Consider the following 27,853-nt stretch of genomic DNA (forward strand, 5'->3'; position numbering starts at 1 on the left):
ATTTTTTGCGAGGAATCACTTTTGATGCATCTATCATGCGTGACAATCCTGACGTGAAAAATATCAAACAAACAATGTATTCAATAAAAATCCATGATTATAAACTTGTGGTCCCATTTTTTAATGCAAAACCCTATAAATAGCAAGGAAGGTCTGTTTGGATATATATATTTTAAAACCTCGTGATTGCTATAGTAACGCGAAAACAGATTGTCGAGCTAAGCTTGACGATTATACTAACACAGAGCTAAAACGGCTGGGGACGGAGAGAATTGCGTAAGGACTGCCGGCTGGATTTTTGGATGGCCGCATCTCCTTGCACAACCAAACAAAGCCTCGGTAAACCGCGCGTCCACCCAAAAAGGCCCAACCAAACAGACCCGAAATAAACAGCCCCTAAGTTCTCGAAGCCAAATAGCCTCTTTCACAGCCTCTGTTATCACGATATACTCTGCCTCCGTCATCGACAAAGCCACCATAGACTGTAAGGTGCATCTCCAACACACCGGCGTATGGGTCAAAGTGAACACATACCCCGTCGTAGACCGACGCTTATCTAAATCCCCGGCATAATCCGAATCAACATAGCCAATGCATAACTGCCAACCTCTAGTGTCCTACTTAAAAACTAAAGCAAAATTGAGGGTACCACGAATGTACCTCAAAATCCATCTCACGACGTCCCAATGATCCACTCCTGGATCGTGTATGTATCTCGAAACCATGCTCACCACCTGTGACAAATCCGGCCTCATACATACCATCACATACATCAAGTTTATTTATCGGGATTGTTTTGTTGTCGGTTTGAGAAAAATCAACCAAACATCCCTAATTAAACAAGAGCCGGCCGTGCGGCTGAAGTGAAAAGCGCTTCCCGAGCGTATCGTGTCCACAACCTATTAACATGTGGAGAGCACCGTCTGAGCTAAAGTTATTCTTTGAAAATGATTGGGTTTGAATATCCTCATAATTATACTGGACCGCACATATGTTTTAGACGCTGCATATACACGACAGAAAACTTGGAGAAGATAAGATTAATTCATGGCTGACGTGGAAGCGGGACCCTTAATTGAAATATCCAGCTATGCATGCGACGATTTGGCACAAATGTGGGAGGAGGAAAAGTGTACTTGTCATCAAAATTTTTGTTGGTCCTTATTGAACACAAGCTTGAGCTGTCTTCTCTCATCTCTCTCTCTCTCTCTCTCTCGTGTGTTTCTGCAGTCCAAGTCCCCACTTGATGATGACTTTTATTTGTTTTATATAGTTAAATACGTTAATAAAGTTTTTTGCTCGTTGAAGAATAGAGGCTTAGTATCTTCCGAGTCTGGGTCAACTGTGGAGCTCTCAAGTCTATATTTTCTCTACCGCTAGCAAAAATAGCGGTCAGTTTTACTTCTTAATCATAGCCATATGTTGTTTGAAGAATTGTGATCCTAATAAATAAGTGCAATACATGGACAGATTTTATTGAGTTTGTTATAGTTTCTTTTGAACGAGCTATAGCCGTGGACCTGGAATATAATGATACCCAGCTATACCTAAAATTCTAGAGTATGTACTCTTCTCTCTTTTTCTTTCTTTCTTTTTTTTTAAAAAAAAGGAGAACAATATGTTTAGGATTTAGTACATGCCTAGTAAGAAAACTAATTGATTTTGTCTTGATTTTTTTCATTTTTAATATATATACTTTGTGAATGATAGATCAGAAGAAGAAAATAAACTGGTACGGAGGTCGTCTCACTTGTATTTGATCAAAACAATTGTTAGATCATTTAAAAGCATTTAAAGAAAATACATTACAATTCAGCTAGAAAATATCACTCCATGGGATCATTCTTGAGCTTTTAAACAGAAATTTATATTAGGGGTTTTAGATATTAATTAACCCCTTAAATCATAGGTATTTTTTGGGGCAACCTAGCAGGTCACATGCCAACGCGTGTCGCTCCCCGATGGGCATGGGGGAAACATGGTTTGATTCCCATACGAGTCAAAAGCGCAATGTTGTGGTTGTTAATGTGTTGTTATATATGTACGCCAAAAGAGTATTTTCCTTTAAAAAAATCATGGGTATTTTGTATTTGTCTCTCAAGTCCTCATATTTTGATATTAGTCACTCAAATATCATTAGCGTGTTGATATTAGTCCATTTGTTAACTTCTCCTATGAAATTACTTAACCATAATTAGATTATTGGTAACCATAGATAAGTAATTACCAAATAACCATTGTTTTAATTCCCCTAAAATCCAGTTGCTTCCTCCTTCGGCTTTCTCTCCTCCTGTAAAGATAACCCCTTAGAAGAACTCTAGTTCTCTCTCTGCAGCTCTGGCTTCTCTATAATCATGCTTCTACTTCATTTTCAACCAAATATCTAAAAACCCCTTTATATTAATGTCAAAATTTTATAACATTACTATAGAACATTCTATTGGCTTATTAATATGAAATCGATCTGATTATATTCCCCTGAATGAATTAACTGGCATGCGGTCTGAGAAAAAATAGTATCGGCAAAGGAAAAAAGAAAAGAAGGAAAAAAAAGTAAGCAAAAACCATGACTAACATACATTCGTTCATTTAGCAAAAACCATGAGTTACGTACACTTGTCCATGGTTTTTATGTTATCCATTCTGGATTCAAGGATTAGGTTAGATGATTCCGGATGTCCTAAGATTAACTGGACCTAACAAGCGATCATCCTTAATTTTCGTACTACTAAACTTGATTTCTTTTGCTTTACATTACCTTTTTTAATTTAGGAGTTTTTAGATATTACTTCCTTAAATCATAATATTTGATATCCTGATATTCGTCCCCTGAATTATCTTAATATGTTGACATTAATCCTTCTGTTAGGTTTACCATTCAAAACCCTAAACCAGAGTTGAGTTAACATTAACCATGAGTAAAAAATTACCTTATTATCTCTCCCCCCCTCTCTCTCACACCTCCTCCTCTGTCACCTCCATCTTCTCCACCATCATCTCCTCCTCCGCCAATATTCTTCATCACCGCCTCCTCTATCTCCACCACCACCATTGGAATTACCTTATTATCCCCCCCTCTCCCTCTCCCTCTCATGCCTCCTCCTTCGTCATCTCCATCTTCTCCACCACCATCCCCTCCTCCATTTCCACCACCACCATCTCCACATGCGATATCTCCACTGCCGTCGGTAGTCTCACCTCCACCTCTATCCCCTTCAGCATCATCTCCTCCACCCCCATCACCTCCTCCGTCGTCGGTATTATCATCATCCTCCACTACACCACCGCCACCGTTACACACCTCCTCCGTCGTCGGTATTATCATCATCCTCCACTACACCACCGCCACCGTTACACGAAGAAAAGTGTGGAGAGGGGATGACAGTGATCGAGGGCATAGAGGAGAGAGAGAGAGAGAGAGAGAGGGAGGAGAATGGTATAATTATCCATTCAAAATAAGTTAAAGAAAATGGTATGTTGTCCATTCGTTTTAACACCAACTAATAAAAGGAACTAATATCAAACACATTAAGACAATGTTAGGAACTAATGTTAAAATTGTTAGGATATGTGAAGTCTAACTATCAGACCTGCCCTATACTTCAGAATGAAGAGGAACAAAGTGGAATAGGTGGAACATGATCGACGACGACGTAGTTCAAGCAAAACGATGAAGGGCGCATTTTGACTGAGTCGCGGTCGACCGCGCATGGCACGGCGGTCGACCGTCGACGTGACATTGCTGAGGAGCAGCTTCGCGGTCGACCGCGCATGGCGCGGCGGTCGACCGCCAAAAGTCCAGAGAGCAGCCAGAATTTTTGCCTTCGTCGCGGTCGACCGCAAAAAGTCCAGAGAGCTACCATCAGCAGAAAGCTTCGTCGCGGTCGACCGCGGGTGGCGCGGTGGTCGACCGCCAAAACTCCAGAGACTCTGATTAGGAGAAGGATTCGTCGCGGTCGACCACACGTGACGCGGCGGTCGACCGCGAGTCGGGTTTTGGCCCAGTTACAGTTTTTGACCTGTTTCCTTTTCTATTTGTAAAACCCTTAAGTCTATAAAAGGGTTGATTAGGGCATGATGTAAAAGAGATGAAAATAGTAAAATTTTCTTCTGCGGTGGTCGTGGACGTAGTTTCTCACATTGAGAAGCGAACCACGTAAATCTTGTGTGTTTGTGATTGATTGAATTCTCTCTTCTCTCCTAAATCTCTATTTCCAAATCGTATCAGGGGGGTTGTGCATCCCCAACAAGTGGTATCAGAGCGACCAGGTTCGGCGTGAGCGATTTGAGGTCAGAGACATGAGATCTGAGAAGGAAACATCCAAGATTGAGAAGTTTGATGGAACAAACTTCGGGTTCTGAAAGATGCAGATGGAAGACTATCTCTATCAGAAGGATTTATACCTACCATTGGGAGAGAAGCCGATGGATATTAAGGATGCAGATTGGAAGCTATTGGATCGAAAGACCCTTGGAGCGATCAGGTTGACCTTGTCTAAATCAGTAGCGTTCAACATCAAGAATCAGAATACGACGGCGGATCTCATGGCGGCGTTGTCCAGTATGTATGAGCAGCCCTCTACGGCGAATAAGGTACATCTCATTAAAAAGCTGTTTAATTTGAGGATGTCCGAGAGCCAGAAATTCAAGGAACACCTGAACAAGTTTAACGAGATCACGGATCAACTAAACTCGGTCAAGATTCAGTTTGACGATGAAATCCAAGCCCTCTTGATACTTGGTCAATTACCCGACAGTTGGAAGGGTACCGTTATCTTGATTAGCGGATCATGTGGCAAATCAAAACTAAAGTTTTCAGAGGTGGTGGACATGATTAAGACTGAGGAGATTAGAAGACAAGAGGAAGGAATTTCTAATTCAGGGTCGACGTTGAATCTTGAGAGCAGAGGAAGAAACAGAAATAGAGGGAATAGCCGAGGAAGACCTAACTCGAGGAACGGGAGGTCAAAGTCCAGAAATCGCAAGAGCAAAAATGAGATCGATTGCTGAAATTGTGGCAAGTTTGGCCACTATGAGAATCAGTGCCGAGAACCCAAGAAGGATAATGAGAACAAGACTGAAGCGAACGTGGCCTCAGGAGAATCAGATGATGCCCTAATCTGTTCGTTGGAGAGCAAGACTGAATCGTGGGTGCTGGATTCAGGAGCTTCGTTTCATGCTACCTCAAATAGAGATTTATTTGAGAACTACGTTTCAGGAAACCTAGGAAAAGTCTATCTTGGTGATGATCAGCCCTGTGATATTGTTGGCAAAGGAGTCGTGCAGATCAAGCTCAATGGGTCTATATGGAAGCTGAGTGATGTGAGACATGTTCCTAGCTTGAGGAAAAAATCTGATTTCCATAGGACAATTGGCGAAAGAGGGATATGTATCAACCTTCGCATGTGATACGTGGAAGGTTACAAATGGGTCCATGGTTGTTGCCTGTGGTACGAAGACATGGTCCCTCTACATGACGATAGATGCACGTGGTTCCATTACAGTGGCTGAAAGTAAGGAAGACCCAAATTTGTGGCACCAGAGGCTAGGTCACATGAGTAGCAAAGGCCTAAAGGTTATGCAGTCGAATGGGAAGTTATCAGGTTTGAGATCGACCGATATTGACTTATGTGAAAATTGCATTCTTAGGAAACAAAAGAGAATAAGCTTCAAAAGGGTTGGCAGAACTCCTAAAGAAGAGAAGCTAGAGTTAGTTCACACAGATGTGTAGGGTCCAGCATCAGTATCATCCACGGGCGGAAGGTTATATTTTGTGACCTTCATAGATGATCACTCGAGGAAGACTTGGGTCTATTTCATGAAACACAAATCAGAAGTGTTTGAAGTCTTCAAGAGATGGAAGGCTATGGTAGAGAACGAGACAAGTTTGAAGATCAAGAAGCTTCGTTCTGACAACGATGGCGAGTATGAAGACTCAGAGTTCAAGAGGTTCTGTTATGACAGTGGCATTAGATTAGAGAGAACAGTGCCAGGTACACCCCAGTAGAATGACATAGTAGAACGGATGAACAAAACGTTGACTGAGAGAGCCAGAAGTATGCGGTTACAAGCTAGAAGTATGCGGTTACACAGCTGCCTACTTGATCAACCGGGGACCATCAGTGCCTTTGGGGCACAAAATACCCGAAGAAGTATAGAGTGAAAAGCAGATAAATCTTTCTCACCTGAGAGTATTTGGATGTGTTTCATATGTTCATCTGAGTGATCATGCAAGAAACAAACTTGATCCTAAGTCTTTGAAATGTTTCTTTGTTGGCTATGGCGGTGATGAGTTTGGCTACAAATTCTGGAATGAGCAAAACAAGAAAATCATCAGAAGCAGGGATGTGGTCTTTAATGAAACAGTCCTCTACAAAGACCATGATGCCGTTCAGTCCACTAGTTTGGTGCAGAGTGATCCCACATACTTCGAGTCAGATGATGCCTCAGAGTGATGCCGTTCAGTCCACTAGTTTGGTGCAGAGTGATCCCACATACTTCGAGTCAGATGATGCCTCAGATGGAGGCAATCCCGAAGCTAGTTCACAGAGTGATCCCACATACTTCGAGTCAGATGATGCCTCAGATGGAGGCAATCCCGAAGCTAGTTCTGATAAAGAAGAAGAGTTGATGGATGAGACTACTTCAGAGGGGGCAGATGAAGATGGAGAGTCTGTTTCGCCCGTCAGAGAGTTGAGGCGGTCAGCTAGAGTCCCCAAGCCTAATCCAAACTATCCATCACTACAGCCCAAAGCCCATCTCAACTACCTATTATTGAGTGACGGTGGAGAGCCAGAAAGTTATGATGAAGCACTTCGAGTGGATGATGCGAGCAAGTGGGAGCTCGCCATGAAAGATAAAATAAAATCCTTGAACACTAACAAGACATGAGAACTTGCGAAGCTACCAACGGGGAAAAAGGCCTTGAGCAACAAATGAGTGTACAGAATCAAAGAGGAACGTGATGGTTCCAAGAGATACAAGGCCAGATTGGTGGTTAAAGGATTTCAGCAGAGAGAAGGAGTTGATTACACAGAGATCTTCTCTCCTGTAGTCAAACTGACTACCATCAGAACAGTCCTGAGCATTGTTGCAGCTGAAGATCTACATCTCGAGCAGCTAGATGTAAATACAGCTTTCCTCCACGGTGATCTAGAGGAAGAGATATATATGCAGCAGCCAGAGGGGTTTACTCAGAAGGGAAAAGAGGAGATGGTATGCATATTGAAGAAGAGCTTGTACGGTCTGAAACAAGCTCCAAGGCAATTGTACAAAAAGTTCGATGGATTCATGCACATGAACGGTTACTCCAGGTGCAATGCTGATCACTGTTGCTTTGTCAAGGAGTTTGACAACATTTACATCATCCTGCTTTTATATGTCAACGACATGCTAATAGCCGGTTCAGACATGAGAGAGATCAAGAAGCTGAAGAAGCAGCTGTCGAGTGAGTTCGACATGAGAGAGATCAAGAAGCTGAAGAAGCAGCTGTCGAGTGAGTTCGACATGAAGGATCTAGGCACAGCGAAGTAGATATTGGGGATGAAGATCAGTAGAGACAAGCTCTTGGGCACACTACGGCTATCTCAAGCCGAGTACATTAGACGGGTGCTTGAGAGATTCGGGATGAGTGGTACTAAGTCTGTTAGCACACAGCTAGCTAGTCATTTCAAGTTGACTAAGGAGCAGTGCCCCGAGACTGATGAAGAGAAAGACTACATGGCTAAGGTTCCATATGCTTCAGCCATTGGAAGCCTCATGTACGCCATGGTATGCACGAGACCTGACATTGCCTATGCAGTGGGAGCTGTGAGCAGATTTATGTCAGATCCAGGAGAGCAGCACTGGGAAGCAGTAAAATGGATTCTGAGATACCTGCGAGGTACAATAGAAGACTGTTTATGCTTCAGGAGAAGCAAGTTAGTTCTGTAGGGTTTTGTTGATTCAGACTATGCTGGTGAGATAGACCAGAGAAGGAGCACTACAGGATACGTATTCACTTTGGGCTCTACAGCTATTAGTTGGGTTTCTCAGTTGCAAAAGATCGTTGTTTTATCAACGACAGAGGCTGAATATGTTGCTGTGACAGAGGCAAGCAAGGAGATGATATGGTTGCAAGGTTTTTTGGAGGAGCTGGGACAGAAGAGTGAGAAGAGTGTCTTACATTGTGATAGCCAGAGTGCAATTCATTTGGCGAAGAATCCCGCTTTTCATGCAAAGACCAAACACATACAGGTCCGCTACCACTTCATAAGATCAGCGTTAAACGAGGACATGTTGGAACTTGTGAAGATTCAAGGAAGCAAGAACTCGGCCGATATGCTTACCAAGGTTATCACTACAGAGAAACTGAAGTTGTGTTCAACTTCAGTTGGCCTCATCACTTAATGATACGGAGGCCGTCGCCGCATAGAGAGCTGAAAGAGATTGATAGTTAGTCTCCAAGTGGGAGATTGTTAGGATATGTGAAGCCTAACTATCAGACCTGTCCTATACTTTAGAATGAAGAGGAACAAAGTGGAACAGGTGGAACAGGATCGACGACGACGAAGTTCAAGCAAAACGATGAAGGAAGCATTTTGACTAGTCGCGTCGACCGCGCATGCGCGTGCGGTATTTCTCGACGCCCGAGTGCACAGACAGCAACATATGCTGAGGATAGCTTCGCGTCGAGCCGCGCATGACGTGGCGGTCTCGACCGTTAAAAGTCCACAGAAAGCCACGAATTTTTGCCTCGTCCGCGTCGATCCACGTGGCGGCGCGGTCGGGGACATTCGCAAAAGTCCAGAGAGCTACCATCAGCGGTAGAAGCTTCGGTCAGCGGTCGACGCGGGTGGCGCTGCGTCGACCGTCAAAACTCCAGAGACTCTGATTAGCAAAACTCCAGAGACTCTGATTAGCCGCGCGTGGCGCGGCGGTCGACCGCGAGTCGGGTTTTGGCCCAGTTACACTTTTTGACCTGTTTCCTTTTCTATTTGTAAAACCCTTAAGTCTATAAAAGAGTTGATTAGGGCATGATGTAAAAGAGACGAAAATAATAAAATTTTCTTCTGCGGCGGCCGTGGACGTAGTTTCTCACATTGAGAAGCGAACCACGTAAATCTTGTTTGTTTGTGATTGATTGAATTCTCTCTTCTCTCCTAAATCTCTATTTCCAAATCGCATCAGGGGGTTGTGCATCCCCAACAAAAATATGAAGATTTGAGTGACTAATGTCAAAATATTTATAATTTAATTTACAAAATTAATAGCTGAAAAAACTCGTTTGCAATGTGCCTACTATAATAATACGGTGACTGATGATTAGTCCAGTCAATCCACGTATTTGGGTCAAATTCCTTTGTGGGTTTGTGATATTCTTGCTACTATGTAGGAATTATTCTATGTTTAATATTCTATCACCTATTGTTGACATTTTCCTTTTTTAAGATTTTCTTTTGGATGATATAAATCTTTCAAAGGAGTGAAAGGACCCATAATTTCAAATTAGTTTTTCAAAACCTAATTCGCAACATGCATATTCTCCCATTGTACGAAGAGGAATTTTCGCACTCTTAAAAAAAAAACCAAACTTTATATATTTTAGATACAAAATTAAGTTTGATAACGCTCTTGGATAACTTTGTTTTGATAATGCTCTTGAAACATGAATCCACGACTTTTCAAAAGCCACCTCTTAAATTTAGCTTTTTATCACTTGGGCGAGGTTTGGCCCATTTGGGTGCTCTCAACTTTTTTACATTTTCAAATATAACTCATGTAGTTTTGCTATTTCCCTATAATAATCAAGCTTTACTTTTCTAGCTAGAGAGATTCCAAAATATTTTGTGCTTTGGTTTCATCGTGAAGATTTTTTGCCTCATGTAGCGTAGAAAAAGATTTGTGTTCTACATCTTGATTTTGAAATTAATACTTGTACGAAATTTGGGTCGAAATAAGTCCCCAGAAAAATAATTTTGAAATTATATTGATAACTTTGTTGGTTGTGACATAGATAAAAAAGCTTATTGATGTACTTTATCAATTTGGATCTATTTTGAAACTTTTATTAGCGCATCCATTAAAGATACTAACTAATAGTTTAAATATCAGAAAATTCATTAGTTTTTAAGACAAAACAAATAATTAGTCCCATCAAGTGGCTGAGACTCCATTACAGACCGTGTAGTATTTATTTGAGTAATTAAAGTACTTTTTAATCATTTTTCACTTTCGAAAAATACCAATCCCTAGCTTCTGAAGGAGTGGAAAGACAATTTGGCCACAACAAGAACGCGACAACCAAAATGTCACTGTACCAAATTGATAAACAACTCTGTATTTGATTTCGACCCATCTCCTTCTCCATTAAACCAGCAAGAATTAAGCAGTTATAGTTTCTTATAAAAAAAAGGGAATTAGGCAGTTATGATAATGACACCCAAAACTATATTCTCATAAATGTGGATTTTTTTCCATATTAGACCCCAAGATCCTTAATATTTGAAGCCTGCCCCTCAACCAGTGAAGCTGCTATTAGCTCCCCCATCCTTATAAGTTGTCTCGATTTTGGTCCAACAAATCATTAAAATTGTTACTAGGTCCCTTTAATTCTTATAAATTGTCCCAATTTGATCCCTTCAATCAAGAGTAATAGACTAACAATTTTAATATGTACAGAATATGAGAATAGGATGACTTAATAGCAATTTCAATGATTTGAGGGACTGTTTCAAAATGTTAAAGAAGTAAGGAGCTAATATGAAAATTTTAGATGAATAGTTTTTATTTTTTGGTTGGGGGTGGGGGACCATAAAGATGCATCGCTTATGTTATCATTTAACTCCAAAAATTCACTAAAACACTTCATACGTGTAGTCGGAAGCAACTAAAGAGAAAGGAGACAAAAAGAGCTAAGAGCAAGGGCAGCCAGCTCTGAAGAGAGCTCTCAAGGCTGACGTGGTCGTGGAAAACGACAGCCCCCTCCAGCAACCTCCTAACCGCTCCCAAACCCCGCTCCTTAGGCTGACGTGACTCTTGAGAGCTTCCGAGCTCCCAAGCGCTCCACAAATTTGTGGAGCGCTTGGGAGCTCCCAACTGCCAAAAATATACAAAACCCCCCCTCAAAACTACCCCTTACCAGTTTGTGGAGCGCAGGGATGATTCTGGCGGCGAAGAGGCCTCCGACTGGGGTGCCGGCGACGATGGTGACGATGCCGACGCCGGAGATGATGGCGGCGTTCGGGTCGGGTCGGAGATGATGGCGGCGAAGTGGATTTGGGGTGGGGTTGCGAGACTGGGGTGCCGGTGACGATGGTGACGATGCCGACGCCGGAGATGATGGCGGCGTTCGGGTCGGGTCGGAGATGATGGCGGCGAAGTGGATTTGGGGTGGGGTTGCATCAGGTCGGAGATGATTTGGGGTTGGGTTCGGTCGAAGGAAAGGATTTCGGGGTGGAGTTGTCTGTCGAAGGGAGAGGATGAAGTTTTTTTTTTAATTGGGGATTTGGCGTTGTTGAGAGGAATTTAACCGTTGGGAAAATGTAAATTACATTAGACATCTACTTTATTAAAAATATAAATTACATTTGAAAATGTAAATTACATTTGAAAAATTTGGCATTGAATGGATAAAATATTAAAATAGAAGAGGGATTTTTTTGATATTGTTGGAGCTCCTAACTAGGAGCTTGTTGGAGCTCCATAAAAGAAGGAGGACCTCCCAAGACTTATTTTTTTAATTTTTTATTCTAAAATGCTTGAGAGCTCTTGAGAGCTTGCTGACTAGGACTCTCAACTGAGAGCTTGATGCACTTGCTCTAAGAGGCAAAAGGTCAAATAGACATAAAGAAATTACAAATTAATGAAAACAAAATATTCAAGATTAGATACCTTATAAATAGAATGTTTTATCTTCAATAAGAAATAAAGTGAATATAAATATATAGACGGACGGAGAGAGGAAAATAGCCAAAAGTAACGACGCGGCTACTTCTATTTTGTTTTGTTCTCTTTAATTTCGTAGAGAGGGGGGAGGGAGAGAGAGAACAAGAAGAAGAAGAAAAGGGGGGAAGACTGAGAGAGGACTTAATGATTTCGTTTGATTCCTGTTCCTTCTATGACATCTGCAGCTATGGTGCTGGAGTTGCTGGTAACTCCTCTCTCTCTCTCTCTCTCTCTCTCTCTCCAACTTCAACTTGTTATCTATCGCAATGACATCGCAAACCAAAACCCACTTAACAAAATCAAATTTTGATGGGAAATTCCATCTGGGTCTTCATCATGACATGAGGTTTTTCATACTTCTTCTAGTCCTGGAAATATAGAGTGGCCGAGAATTTGGAATTCTCTCATTTTTCTGGGAAAAGAACCAGCTTTTCTCTCTGAAATTGGTTACTTTCTTGAAATCCCTAGTGCCCTTTTGAAAATTTTGCATTTTGCTTCAGCTATCCATCTTCGGTCCTTTCTCATATACAATGAAATGCTAAAAAAACCTTTTTTGGGGGCTTTTATAAGTTAGAAATTAGTGTCCTAGTATTATTCAATATCTAGGCATAAATAGAGTTTTCACATGCTATATTTTTTCACTGAAATTACCTTGTCTCTGTCTTTTGCAGGGAATATTTTTGCTTTTGTGCTCTTTGTCTCACCAATGTAAGTTCGCCCACAATTTCTGAACTTGCTTTCACCTTATACTTGAAAATTACGTTCCAACAATATCCTCACAAGTTTATTATGTTTGATATCTTCAGACCCACGTTCAGAAGAATTGTTAGAAATCATTCCACTGAGCAGTTCTCGGGGTTGCCTTACGTATACGCCCTCTTGAACTGCTTGATCTGCTTCTGGTATGCTCTCCCTTGTGTATCTCATGGTGTTTTCTTGGTTGCGACAGTGAATTCAGTTGGAGCAGTTTTCCAACTAGTCTATGTCATGTTTTTCATTGTATTCGCCGATAACACCAAAAAGGTACTGGTCTCGCTAATATATAGTGATTAATGAAGGTTTTTTTAGCCCTTAACCTAGTATTCCTTTTGATTGCAGCTGAAGATGTCTGGATCCCTAGTAGCAGTTTTTGTTGCTTTCTTCCTTATTATGTATTCTAGTCTTTACGTGTTTGATAAAGAGACGAGGCATATGTTTGTCGGATATTTGACCATCGCTTCTCTTATTTCAATGTTTGCATCTCCATTATCCATCATTGTGAGTTGTTTCCTCGTTAATGTTGAATTTACTTAGCATGATAATTTATTGTTTTATTGACTTTCACTTGTATTTGTTAGAGATTGGTGATTCGGACAAAGAGCGTTGAGTTCATGCCTTTCTATCTATCATTAGCGACGTTCTTGATGAGCATCTCATTTTTTGCGTACGGGATGTTACTTGATGACTTCTTCATATATGTAAGAATGTTTTACAATGTTTGTAGGAAATTCTTCATTTGACAACAAAACTTCCTTCAAAATAACTTTTGCTTTTAATTTCATTTGTGTTGCAGATCCCTAATGGAATCGGATCAATCTTGGGTGTCATACAGTTATTGTTGTATGCCTATTACAGTAGGAAATCCAGAGACGATTCTAGATTACCATTGATTGTGTCATATCAATGATTCGGCGTATAATAAGTTTTCCTCGTGAATTTCATCATTCTCTAGTTATTCTTTCATATATTCTTTTTTTGCGTTGTCATTAAAATTTAGTTTGCAGAGAACAATTTCTTTCTGTGAAAGTTGTATAGAGTGCACGTCTTGTAATGCCTTTTTTGTTGATTAAGCATTTGAAGATGATCACTCAACGTGTCATGAGTTATCTACATCCCAATGAACTACTTCTTTATGGTGAGAAACTATTGTTCATGGAAATTGGAATGGAGAAAAGACCTTTGGCACATGTTCTCCTTGATTTCTTCAAATTTGGCAGTGTCTCTGACATTCGAATTTTCTGTTTCCATTTCTCGTGGTGCCTTAGTTATGCATGGTGAGTTAAAGCTCGGAGTTTGTAGCTAAAATCGAAAGCTTGCAGAAACAAGGTCCATATCCATACAAAGACTGATACAAAATCATATTATTAGTATTTAGTTGAAATTAACTACTTGTTTAATGTTGATTGATGTTTTATAAAGTTTCTAGTTCGTTTGGTAGTTGCTATTGTAATTTGTAAAGATGGATATGGCGTACATACGCAGTGCTAGGTACTGTTCATGTTTCTGCAAATGAGTCTGTTTTATGCCTTCCACTTTATAGTTTCTCATAATGTATGAGCCAACAAAATTTTTGGATGCTGACTTAATTTGACAAGCTGTTATATGCCTTCCCGTTCCATGCACTGTTGTTAGATTTCATTCTACCTTCGTACATTTTCGTCAAGTTTTTTTTTTAAATTTCTCCTTTGCCCTTCACCATCTGAGAAAAACTTATCGCATGGCTTTCATGTTTGGCTTTGTGTTGAAGTTTTCTTTTTCTCTTATCTCCATCCAGCTTTATTCTAAAGGATTCCAATTTTCTCTTCAGTGAACTATATTTTTCATTATTGGTAGGTGTCGGTATTGGGCCTACCATGCACGTTCGAGTATAATCCCACATAGGAAAGAAAAAAAAAAGAAAAAAAGAAAGAAGGAAGGGAGTAAATTAAAATGGGTATAAATAGAATCATTGGGTAGCTCAGATGATAGTTGCTGCTCTGGCTAAATTAATGCAGTAGAAGAGGCTTGCTAGAGCTGCCTCTCAGTTTCTGGTATTGATTGATGTTTAGAGGAATGTGCTATAATTTACATATCGGGAGCTGCATTTTCTGGGGCTTGAAGAATATTCAATTGCGTATGCCCGTGTTAAAAGCTGTTTACCATCCAGAGTTGCTGATCAGCAAGAAGAGTTGGAGCATCTCCAACAGCTTCCCTATTTCTCACTTTTGGAGAATTTAGTTAGGTTTTTGACCCAACAGATTCCTCATCTCATTCCCCAAAATAGGGATGAAGGAGAAAAAATGGGGAAACTTCCCCAAATCTGCAGCATTCTCCAAATTTTTGGAGGAAAAAATGGATTCTTCAAAATGGGGAAGCTGTTGGAGTTGGTGTAAAAATTAGTTGAAGAATATGACTTTTGCTTCCCCATTCTGGAGAAAATTTTGAAGAAGCTGTTGGAGATGCTTTAGGATCCAAGTCTCTTTCCTTCTTGCTGAACACTAAAAATGAGTTCAATTAGAATCTGATGGTTATTTGGGTGTTGACCTGAAACATACTAGGAGGAGGCCATAACAATTTCACACATTAAATCCCTCAGATATCTGCTGACACTACATATAAATATGACATCCTACTATTTAACCATACTAGAAAAAACAAATTGCTAGATCTTCCATATCTCTCTGTCTCTCTTAGGAAACCCATATCTTCTATAGCTTGACCTCTCTTTGTCTAACAAAGCTTTAAGTGCTGTTTTGGTAAAGGCCTAAAGGGTTAATTGAGAGCTTAATGAGAATTAATTCTTTATTAACTTTCCAAAAATAAAAAACAAAAGGAAAAATGAAAAAAATAAAAATAAAGAATGTTTGGCAATGGGTTAGGAGAGAAGTTAACAAGAGTTAATACTACCTAATGGTTTAAGGTCAGATTGGTAAGAGAAAACTTTATGCTAAATTGGCAAGAAAAAACGTTAAACTTTGTGTATATCTGGCCTTTGCAGTTTGTCATTTCATAACCTTATCTTGCTGTTGGCAACCGTTTGAGGGTTACCGTAAGTAAACCGTGCACGAGAAAAAGATACTGAAGCGATTAGGAAATTTCTGATTGTTTCATATATTGACACTTTCCATTTAATTCTTACTGATTTCCTGCTCATGTAGTCTATTATATGACACCCTTATGTATCTGGGATTCTGGGTGGCATTAAGTTTTTCTTAACAGTCTGTTTGGTAACCAGTGTTTCATTTAAAATACTGTATTTGGCCCAATTCTATTGTTTGGATCCAAAAGAATTTGGATACTAGATATTGACCCAAATCCATTAACAATTTAAACGTATTCTAAGCCCATAATTCTAAACCCCAATCTATAGTCTGTCATTTGTAATTCCCGTTTTTCTCTCTCCACTTTCGCTCTCACAAATTCCCTCCGATCTCGCGATTCCCCCCTCGCGCTCTATCTCCCTTCTCCACTTCTGCTCTCAACTGGCGGTGGCGACGACGACGACGAGATCTCTCCTCGCCGCCATCTCCAACGACGACGACCTCTCCCCCTTCATCCGTCGCGCCTTCGCTCAGTCCAAGCCCGAGGCTCTCCTCCACAACCTCCGTCTATTCGCCTGATCCAAGGAGTCCAAGATCAAGTACATCTGTAAATCTCACCATCAGTACTTCATTCGCGCCGTCGACGACCTCCACTCCCTTCTCTTCGATGCCGAAACCCTAAAAAGCTCGATCTCCGACTCCAACTCCACTTCAACAATGTCCAGCCAATCTTAGCCCTTCATCGGCTCCTCAAACCCTAGCCAAAGGTTTGTATTCTAGTTTTATGAATTGGATTTTCAATTTTACAAATTAAGTTGGAAATTAGCTTGTGGACTGAGGTTTTCTCGATTTTTTGTGATATTTTGTGATTTTTTTGGTGTTCGGTTATATATTTGTTATGTTTGTTGACTTAATTGCTTAAGAATTTGTAGATCTAGTAATAATCTTATTGATCGTTTATCTGTTCATGGAAATTACACTGGACATTTTATTTTATTTGCATACTGTCAGCAAGTTGCAGGAGGATATTCAAGCTAGAAGTATATTGTAGTGGTAAGTTTAGGAATTTGAAAAGAAAACTTGAGAAAAATTTGTGATGGAATTGCTTTGTTGTTTGCTAAACTGACAGAGACTGCACTATTAAACATGAGAAGTTTATGAACTTGGATTTGATAATACAAATCTAAGAAGGAAATGCACTATTAAACATGAGGAAAATTTTAGAACCCAAATTTTAGATCTTAATTCTATTATCATGTAAAGGGAATTTTCGGGTCTTGTTGTTGGAGAAGTTGGAGGCCGATGATTGTTCAAACTATGTCTAAATTTGTATATCAATGTTTGGTTGGACGTTATTCCTATGCCAAAATATTTTTACTAAAGCAAAATAGAGTAAAAATATTGGAGACTTTAGTAAAAATATTAGAGAGATTCAAATTCAAAAAGATAATGAAAATTATTTCATTAATTTAAACCGTAAGTGCATTAGAAAACACTACTCTCTTTTGACTCCACATTCAAGCAATCCAATATTACAGTAGTTTTTATGATTCTTGATGCGTTAATTATGACTGCTAGTGGCATCTTAGTCAGAAAACTGAGCAATAAGGTGCTTAAATTACATATGAGATTTTGTTTGTACTATTAATTCTTTGATTTACTAGGTTAGCATCTTATTAATTTATCTTCTGCAACCTCATTTATTTCATTGATCTAGTTAACATATTGTTTCTTACATTTCAATAATTTGAATCCTTACTGATTCTTTCATTCTTGTTTTCATTTATCTATTTTTTGACAGGATATAGTTTTCATTAATCTTGTCCCGTCTTTCTGCAGAATGTTAGATCTAATAAAGAACTTGAGATCTAAAACCATAAAGCCATGATTAATTCGAAGAGATTAACAAGAATCAATAGAGCGGAAGCTTATACCTGAATCCATAGATGAATCTTGAGATGAGTTTTGGATCTTCTAACCTTAGGGTTTTCTCTAGCCGAATTTCTCTCTAGATGGGGGTGAAGAGAATTAGAGAATGTAACCCTAGATTAGGGACCATAACCCCTTATTTATAGATGTTGTACATTTACAATTTGGCCCTTAACAAATCACAATTACAACCTGGTATCTGTACATATAATCTCATGACTTATTTAAATACCCAATTAACCCAAATTAATTGATCACTTTAGTGGGTTATCCTGAAAGATAGCACACATTGATTAATCATATGTGCCCACAATTAGATTTATTAGATTAAATCCAACAATCTCCCACTTGGGCACCATATGATTCCTTAAATTGTGTATAATCTTATGAGCTCAAAATTGCTATCACTAAAAAGGTATTTCCGAACAATCTCGTCCATTGACTATGTCAATATAGGATCAAAGCGGCCTTCGTCACATTTATCGTGACTCGGCCCATCAATGGTCACATATACCAATACAATCAAATGACATAGATCAATCATGGATGTGCAGCATGAAAATTACATGCAATGTGATCAGTACATGTCTATTTTCAACTGGTCCTCCTTTAGTGAGGTCAAAACCAAACATAATGTAGCAGAGTGTCTTAACTGAATACTTTATTCTGATCAGACAATACAACCAAACATAAAGCACCACAAATACAAACTCCCACTAAAACATAATATCCTCAAATAATACCACACCCATATGAGCAGTATGCTCATGAAAGACCTTAGGTGGCAATCCCTTAGTAAGAGGATCAGCTATCATGGAGTTTGTCCCAATGTGCTCTATGGATATCTGTCCACTCTGTACCCTTTCTTTCACAACCAGGAACTTAATGTCAATATGTTTTGACTTAGTTGAGCTCCTGTTGTTATTGGAATACATTACTGCAGATTTATTGTCACAATATAACCTTAGTGGTCTTTCAACATTTTCCAAAATGCGCAGTCCCGTGACAAAATTTCGCAGCCATATTCCCTGATTGGATGCCTCATAGCAAGCTACAAATTCTACTGCCATAGTGGAGGAAGCTACAAGTGTTTGTTTGACACTTTTTCATGATATAGCTCCTCCTGCTAACATATAAATATAGCCTGATGTAGACTTTCTGCTATCTTGGCATCCAGCAAAATCAGAGTCCGAATACCCAATGACCTCTAATTTCTCTGATTTTCTGTATGTGAGCATGTAATCTTTTGTTTTCTGAAGATACCTCATAACCCTTTTGACTGCTATCCAATGATCCATACCAGGGTTGCTTAAGTATCTGCCTAACATCCCAACAATGTACGCAATATCCGGACGCGTACATACCTGAGCATACATTAGACTTCCTACAGCCGAAGCATAAGGAATCTTCTGCATTTCCTGAATTTCAAGGTTACCTTTAGGGCACTGATTGAGACTAAACTTGTCTCCTTTAGCAACAGGGGTGTCACCTGGTCTGCAATCTTGCATGCCAAACCTTTTAAGTACCTTATCGATATAGCTCTTTTGTGATAATCCAAGAATACCCCGAGAGCGATCTCGATGTATCTGGATCCCTAATATAAAAGAGGCGTCCCCAAGATCTTTCATCTCAAAATTCTTTGATAGAAATCTCTTGGTTTCGTGCAACATGCCTATATCATTAGTGGCAAGCAAGATGTCATCCACATACAGAACCAGAAAAATATACTTACTCCCACTGAACTTGTGATATACACAGTCATCAACAATGTTCATCTCAAAACCGAACGAGATAACTATTTGTTGAAACTTATGATACCATTGACGAGGAGCTTGCTTGAGTCCATAGATGGATTTCCTTAATTTGCAGACCATATTCTTTGGGTCTCCCGACACAAAGTTTTCTGGTTGCACCATATAGATCATCTCATCAATGTCTCCATTGAGAAATGCAGTCTTAACATCCATCTGATGTAACTCAAGATCATAATGAGCAACAAGTGCCATGATTATTCTGAAAGAGTCTTTCGATGAAACCGGAGAGAAAGTCTCTGTATAATCAATGCCTTCCTTTTGAATATAGCCTTTAGCCACAAGACGTGACTTATACCTCTCCACATTACCGTTTGCATCCCGCTTGGTTTTAAAAATCCATTTACAACCAATTGGTTTTGCACCTTCTGGTAACGGGATAAGTTCCCAAACCTTATTGTCTTGCATAGACTTGTACTCTTCATTCATGGCATCAATCCACTGTTGAGAGTTAGAACTTTTCATGGCCTGAGAGAAGTTGATTGGATCATCTTCTAACATTCCACTACTTTCCTCATGTTCTTGGAGAAATACAATATAATCATCCGGAATAGCATTTCTCCTTTCTCTCGTGGATCTCCTTAATGGCACTGGTTCTTGAGGTTGTTGAGTTTGTTCTTCTGGAACAGGGAGTTGTTCAACATTGTCATCTTGAGGTTCCGGATTTACTTCTTGAGCAACAACAGGTATAGGAACCTGAATATTGTCAAAAGTAACTGTATGGATTGGATCTAAAGCCAATTCCTCATCAAAACTAATGTCTCTAACCTTATTTCTCATCCCAAACTCAACATCCTCAAAGAATGTTGCTGTTCTCGTCTCAAAAATATTCCTTAGTGTGGGATCATAAAACTTATAGCCCCTAGAGCGTTCAGAGTACCCAATAAAGTAGCTGCTAACTGTTTTGGAGTCCAATTTTTTTTCATTTGGCCTATAAGTAAGTGCTTTAAACTGGGCATCCCCAAACATGTAAGTGCTTTAAACTGGACTTTCGACCAGTCCAAAGCTTATAAGGTATTTTAGCAACTGCTTTACTTGGTACTCTGTTCAGAATGTAAGCTGCTGTCTTAAGTGCTTCTCCCCAGAGTGACTCTGGTAAAGAAGAATGAGCAATCATACTTCTTACCATATCCTTTAAGAGTCCTGTTTCGTCTTTCAGCTACACCATTCATGCTAGGTGAACCTGGCATAGTATATTGTGGGACGATACCGTATTCCTCTAGGTATCTAGCAAATGGTCCTGGACGTTATTCATCTGAACCATCATATCTACCGTAGTACTCACCACCACGATCAGATCTAACGGTTTTAATTCTTCTGTTGAGTTGATTCTCAACTTCAGCTTTATAGGCTTTGAACATGTCCAGAGACTCAGATTTTTCATGAATAAGATATAGGTGCTCATAACGTGAGTAATCGTCTATGAATGATATAAAATATTGTTGACCATTCCAGGATTCCGTAGGGAATGGCCCACAAATATTCGTATGTATCAATTCTAAGACATCCGAAGATCTGTTGGCACCTAATCTCTTAACTTTGGTCTGTTTTCTCTTGATACATTCAACACATACGTTGAAGTCCGAAAAATCAAGGGAATCCAAAATGCCATCAGACACAAGACGCTCAACTCTACCTTTTGAGGTATGACCCAAGCGCTTATGCCATAATGTCGCCGAATTTTCCTTATTTAATTTACACTTAGTACCACGTGATTCCACATGCAAGGATTCATTATAAGAAGCAATTGTATCGAGCAAATATAGGTTGCCATAAGTACTCAAGTAACCGGTTCCCACAACATTTGAATTAAAAGATAAACTGAATTGACTGTTTCTAAATGAACAAGAATAACCTGATTTGTCCAATACAGAAACAGAAATTAAATTCCGTCTAAAAGACGGTACTACAAAAGTATCTTTCAAATCCAAATAAGAACCAGTTCCTAACAACAACCTAAAGTGCCCAATTACTTCCACATCTACCGATTGTCCGTCGCCCACAAAGATGTGTCTTTCAACATCACTTGGCTTTCGGTAGCTCAGGCAACCCTGCATAGAAACACTTATGTGAGCAGTAGCACCAGAGTCTAACCACCAAGTGTTTCTAGGTACTGAAGCTAAATTAACCTCAGAGCAGACCAAAGTAAGGAACGTACCTTTAGTAGCACGCCAGGCGTGATATTTTGTACAATCCTTCTTTACGTGTCTAGGTTTGTTACAGAAGAAACAACCCTGATTATCCTTATGTTGTTTCTTCTGAACTGGACCCTTAGCAGCTTCATTATCATTCTTCCTTTTTTTGCCCTTATCCTTAGAGGCATAGGCCAAATAAGCACTTTCTGTCTTATCTTGCTTCAACCTGTCTTCTTCTTGCACACAGTATGAAATGAGCTCATTTAGAGTCCATTTCTCCTTTTGGCAGTTATAACTGACCTTAAACTAATTGAATTATGCAGGAAGAGACAATAAAACCAGATACACTAATAACTCGTCACAGATATCAAGTTTAAGTGCCTTAAGCTTTGAAGCAATATGAGACATTTTCATAATGTACTCCCTGATATTTCCTTTGCCCTTATACTTTATTGAAATCAAGCGAGCTAAGAGCGTGCTTGTTTCTATCTTATCGTTTTTCACAAAACGCTTCTCAATTTCGGCAAGAAAATATTTAGCCTTAGTAATCCCTTCGGATTCTATGCCCCTGAAGGCTTCCGGAACGCCGCGCTTAATGATCATAAGACTCATGCGATTTGAACGCTCTCATTTCTCATGCTCCTTTGCATCAGGAGTGCTATCCACATTGAGAGGTTGGGGTTGTTCAGTTCTTAATGCATAGTCAAGATCCATGCAGCCAAGAACAATTAATATATTCTCTTTCCAAACCTTGAAGTTTGTCCCATTTAGCATGAGAATTGAGTTGATGTTAGCAGAAATTATTGCAGCAGATGCATTAGCTGAAATAAAACAAAAGAATGCTCACATCAATAACCATAATCAATAAAATTCAAATAATGACAATCCCCATCCAAGATACCGGCACAACATTAATATCAAGTCTTTGGACAGTAATATTAACTTGTAAGTGATACCTTGTTGCAATGATCAAACATTGACAATAACTCATGTCAAATAATGAAACTATCTTTGGATCGATTCATTATTCACATGTAAACCTTATAATTGTCACACGCTTATCATCGCAGATGTGTATACAGTCTAAATAAATATTAACCTTCCTTTGGGCCGATTAAATATTTACACGAAAGCATACACACAAACATCTCACATTCCTCATGAACAATCTACACAAGAGAGGTTACTTTGGCAACTTCTTGTTTTAATTAATCAATTGGAGTGAGAGACAACCTTAATACCTTAGTGTCATAATATTTAAAATAAATAATTAATTAAAAAACCAAATTAGATTTAAATTTAATTTAAATCAACTGAATTTCCAAAAAAAACTTAATTGGGGTCTCATAGCTTAATTAGGGCCCATAACTTAATTGAATAAATTAAGTATACCAAAGTGGACCCATGAAAAGCCGAGGCTTAACCATAGTGAACACGAAGTTCGCTTGACTTCAAACGCGAGGTTCGACTGTATTGAGTACGAGACTCACTTAAGCACGAACGCAGGGTTCAACTTGAGAACGAACGCGAGGTTCGTTTGAAAAATGAACGCGAGGTTCAAGTTGAGAACGAACGCGAGGTTCGTTTGGATTGAGCACAGGGCTCGTCTGAGGATGAACGCGGAGTTCGACTTGAATTGAGCGCGAGGCTCACCTAAGAACTGAGCGCGAGGCTCACCTGATAACTGAGCGCGAGGCTCAACTTGAATTGAGCGCGTGGCTCACCTGAGAACTGAGCGCGAGACTCAACTTGAATTGAGCGCGAGGCTCACCTGAGAACGAACGCGAAGTTCGTTAAAATTGAGCGCGAGGCTCACATGAGAACGAACACGAAGTTCGTTAAAATTGAGCGCGAGGCTCACATGAGAACGAACGCGAAGTTCGTTAAAATTGAGCGCGAGGCTCACCTGAGTTGAGCGCGAGGCTCACCTAAGAACGAACGCGGAGTTCTTTAAAATTTGAGCGAGAGGCTCACCTGAGTTGAGCACGAGGCTCACATGAGAACGAACGCGAAGTTCGTTAAAAATTGAGCGCGAGGCTCACCTGAGTTGAGCGCGAGGCTCACATGAGAACGAACACGAAGTTCGTTAAAAATTAAGCCCGACGCTCACCTTATAACGAACGCTAAGTTCGGTTAAGGTAACCACCTCCTTAATTTTCGCCACGATTAATCGCACGAACCCTTAGGGTTTCAAACTGAAACCGTTGCCGCCATTGCTCCGGCACCCAAGAGGTCGAAACCCTAGGGTTTCCTGACGCCGCCGTCGCCGTCGGAGTCGAGAGCGAGGCCGCCAGCGAACCTTCGCCGGCGAGGAGCACGGGATCGAAGATCAAACCCAAAAATTCTTTGATTTTTATTTTCAAAAAACAGATCCAGAATCGGAAAAACTTTTCTTGATCCAGATCCAAGAAAATTCGAAGAAAAATCCAAAAAATTTCAAAAAGTTACTGTTCATCCGAAAAAATTTACTGTTTGTCCGGAAAAATTCCAGCAGCCGTTACTGTTCATCCAAACATTACTGTTCATCCGAGAACAAATCTTAATCCAAAAACCAGAGATTTAAGATCAAAAAACCCAATTTTAAAACTTAAATCCCTAAGAATTAATCAAAGGTGGCTCTGATACCACTTGTTAGATCTGAATCATAAAACTTGAGATCTAAAACCATAAAGCCATGATTAATTCGAAGAGATTAACAAGAATCAATAGAGCGGAAGCTTATACCTGAATCCATAGATGAATCTTGAGATGGGGTTTGGATCTTCTAACCTTAGGGTTTTCTTTAGCCGAATTTCTCTCTAGATGGGGGTGAAGAGAATTAGAGAATGTAACCCTAGATTAGGGACCATAACTTTCTCTCTAGATGGGGGTGAAGAGAATTAGAGAATGTAACCCTAGATTAGGGACCATAACCCCTTATTAATAGATGTTGTACATTTGCAATTTGGCCCCTCAACAAATCACAATTACAACCTGGTATCTGCACATATAACCCCATGACTTATTTAAATACCCAATTAACCCAAATTAATTGATCACTTTAGTGGGTTATCCTGAAAGATAGCAATACACATTGATTAATCATATGTGTCCACAATTAGATTTATTATATTAAATCCAACACAGGACTCTCACTCAAGTTCCAGGAACTAACAACATTGTTTTTAGATGTTAGACTTTACTGTAGCTTTGTTATGGAGTATGATATACACACGCTACTGGATTTTGCTACTCTCATGACAACTCTGTGGTTTATATATATGATTAGGTTCAAACTGAAATCTAGTTACATGGAAGATAAGGACAATTTTGAAATATATTACGTGGTGAGACTTTTCTCATCTCAACATTCTGGAGAGCATTGTATTTCTATTACAGGGTATTATGGCACAAGTACAAATAAATGTATGAATCAGTAGATTGCAAATAGATTTGACGCGTGAAGTTTTTAATATTTGTTACTTATGACCTATTTTGTTGCACTACTTTCAAATTTGATTTTTTTGATTTCTCGCATGTAATTAATATTCACTGTTGTGTTTTGCTCTCTAAATTGGATGTAGGTGGTTACTTGTACTTTACTAGCGCTTGGAGTTCATCCCTCAACATCTCATAACCTGGTAAACAGGATTTCGTAGGCCTTTTGTGTTTATCTAGAAGTTGGGTCGGTGCTACCTCAGTTACGCATGATGCAGAACACAAAGGTAAAATCTGCAACATGATTATGTTCATAATGGTCAGATAATTTTTGTATTTTTTTGGTCTAATGTTATTCTCTTGTGCTATAAAACAGATTATCGAACCATTTACGGCACACTATGTGTTTGCTCTAGGAATTGCCAGGTTTCTGAGTTGTGCACACTGGGTCCTGCAGGCTTCATTAACTATAAAAGCTAGCATATCATCTTTATTGTCTTTCACTATTCTATTATTGTGCACTGATATAATACTATTTATCCTAAGTTTTAGAGTTGGTGTACCTTGATCTAACAAATACATTTTCCATGGCCTATAAATGCTCAACCCAAGTATTCAAGTGATACATTTTATCTAACAAATTAGTTTTAACATTGTACTTTATCAGTTCCGGGGTCTAATGGAAAATCATTATCTTCACATTATCTTCAGATATTTTATCTTATAAATTAGTTTTAACATTGTACTTTATCAGTACTTTATCAGTTTCATAAACTGAAACATATGAGCTGCATAAACTGTGCTTAATGAGAACTGATAGTATCTTCTATAGACTGACATCCCATTAGCATCTCAAACTTCTGTGGAGCTAACACCATTCCCTTCTTCTGAAGTTGGAAGTCTGCACGGTCTTTAAGAATGGAGCTGATTGGTCTTCTTGTTATTGTTTCAGGTGATTCAAGAACTCACAAATCAAGACTTTCTGAACCGAGGGGAGAAAACTATAAAAGAAATACAGAGTAAAAGTGTATAAGCATTAGACAGAAACTCTCATTTGAATCAGATGTAAAAGTCTTACAGAAACTAGTGCGAGAGCAACTTAAGCATGACATTGTGTAATGACGAAATATTAACTTTTGTTGGTTTGTATTTGTTGGATATTTTAGATCTCTAGTTTGTTGAATTGTTATATGCAATATTTAAAGTTTCTACTTTATTTATTATTTTGGTTAGTGGTGGATGAGTTTACAAAGTTTTATTGATGAATGATATCAGTTATTTTTATGGTGATTATTAGGTCAACTACTGACATTACTGCATATGAGATTTTAAGGTATTTTATCTAGATATCAAGTTAGTTGGATATGTGATATACTATTTGAGGTATTTATTTTCACCAATTTCGATGCAAACCTTATGTAATTTGAGTATTTTATTTCTAAATTATCTTCGAGCTACAATTTTAGTTCAGAAATTAGAATTCTACTAGTTGGCAAACAACCCAATTAAAAATTTTAAAATTAAAATTCTAAAGTTTGCCAAACATGAATTTCAAATTGAATTCTGGAATTCAAATTTGGATGCTTCCCAAACGAAGGAGTTGAATTTGAAATTCTAGATTTTAAATTTCAGAATTCAATTCTGGAATTTAAAATCAAATCCCCGAATCCAAACGCAACCTAAAAAAATTTGAAACTCTATATGAAGCATTTATGTGACTATCAAAACATAAAAACATTCTTGTAAGCAATTATCAATCAATAATAGTAAGTTTAAAATATATAAATAGTATTTATATCTTTAAAATGCATAAATATATATTTTAAGATTATAAAAATTTATCCCACGTTATTTTATCAAATCCTGCTTCACAAAATTGTTTCTATTTATCCCACTAAAATATCCCATTAGCGAAAAAATATTCCACTTTAACAATTATTCCATTTTGCATGAAAATATCCTAATTTACTAACTCCCCCTAAGGAACTGTGTGTATGTTTATTGGGTGTTGTATTTTACGATGGTGGGGAAAAAGCAATATAGAAAAGAATCAGGATGTTTGATTGATCTAAGTTATGAACGATCTAGCTCGACTTTTGGATAATTCTCTCATCAAAAAATCCCAAAAAATTATTTGGGACTAAATTTGATCTTGTAACACCAACGATATGCTCATCTCATGGTGTCCCTCTCGGCTCATGTACATTTGTAATCCAATTGATTTAATCCAAGTGATTAGATCCTTAGAACTTATTTAGGTTTGCACACATTGAAGGGAACTTAAGGAAACATATGATAAGTTAAGGGAAGAAAATGGAACATGCAGAACTTGTTTGGAAGTTTAGTAAGGCAAAGCAAGTGAACTTATTTCACCCTGATTTGAAAGTTTAATAAAGTGAAGGAAAGAGAAGGGAATATGTGTAAACTTACGTGAACAACCTTGCATGTTATTTCATACATTTGAATCTGATCTTGATATGGAGGTAAAATTGTCTTAGTGCAATATTCTATTTTGAAGAGTTACCTTACCTTACTTTCCCCTCCATTACACCCGAAACGGAGGGCCTAAACTTTTTTTTCCCTTCCATTACCTTAACTTTCCCCTCATTAACTAGCTCAAACGAACTCCCAAAAAACTCCCAAATAAGGTGAAGGTGTCTCCTACCTTCCCTTTACTCGCATTACCCCCCTTTCAAACAAGCCCTTAGTGCATATACATAGCAAACTAGTATTTGCTTTGCATTATGCTTCAATAAAATGTGCCCTGTTCGACGTAGCTCTATCAATTTGCTATAACAATAAGCCGGGGCCAATTTGGTTGCACCTGAGTCTGCATCATGTCCCCTTGTTTCTAGCT

General features: G+C 38.9%; 2 protein-coding genes and 1 pseudogene across 2 annotated transcripts; 2 read left to right on the forward strand and 1 right to left on the reverse strand.

The window, feature by feature from the left end:
• Window positions 2,835-3,328, reverse strand: LOC109842370 (rRNA/tRNA 2'-O-methyltransferase fibrillarin-like protein 1). The gene is made up of 2 exons (XM_020411257.1): window positions 2,931-3,328; window positions 2,835-2,886 (listed from the first exon to the last, which is right to left on the reverse strand). The coding sequence occupies exons 1-2, from the start codon at window positions 3,326-3,328 to the stop codon at window positions 2,835-2,837; spliced, it is 450 nt and encodes a 149-aa protein (XP_020266846.1).
• LOC109840674 (bidirectional sugar transporter SWEET2a) lies at window positions 11,952-13,771 on the forward strand. The gene is made up of 6 exons (XM_020409405.1): window positions 11,952-12,130; window positions 12,597-12,633; window positions 12,732-12,948; window positions 13,024-13,182; window positions 13,263-13,382; window positions 13,478-13,771. Exons 1-6 carry the CDS (start codon window positions 12,070-12,072, stop codon window positions 13,589-13,591), a joined length of 708 nt encoding a protein of 235 aa, XP_020264994.1. The 5' UTR covers window positions 11,952-12,069; the 3' UTR covers window positions 13,592-13,771.
• Window positions 17,272-25,564, forward strand: LOC109842371 (annotated as a pseudogene).

The sequence above is a fragment of the Asparagus officinalis genome, chromosome 5 (genome assembly GCF_001876935.1).
Source record: "Asparagus officinalis chromosome 5, Aspof.V1, whole genome shotgun sequence".
Taxonomy (NCBI): domain Eukaryota; kingdom Viridiplantae; phylum Streptophyta; class Magnoliopsida; order Asparagales; family Asparagaceae; genus Asparagus; species Asparagus officinalis.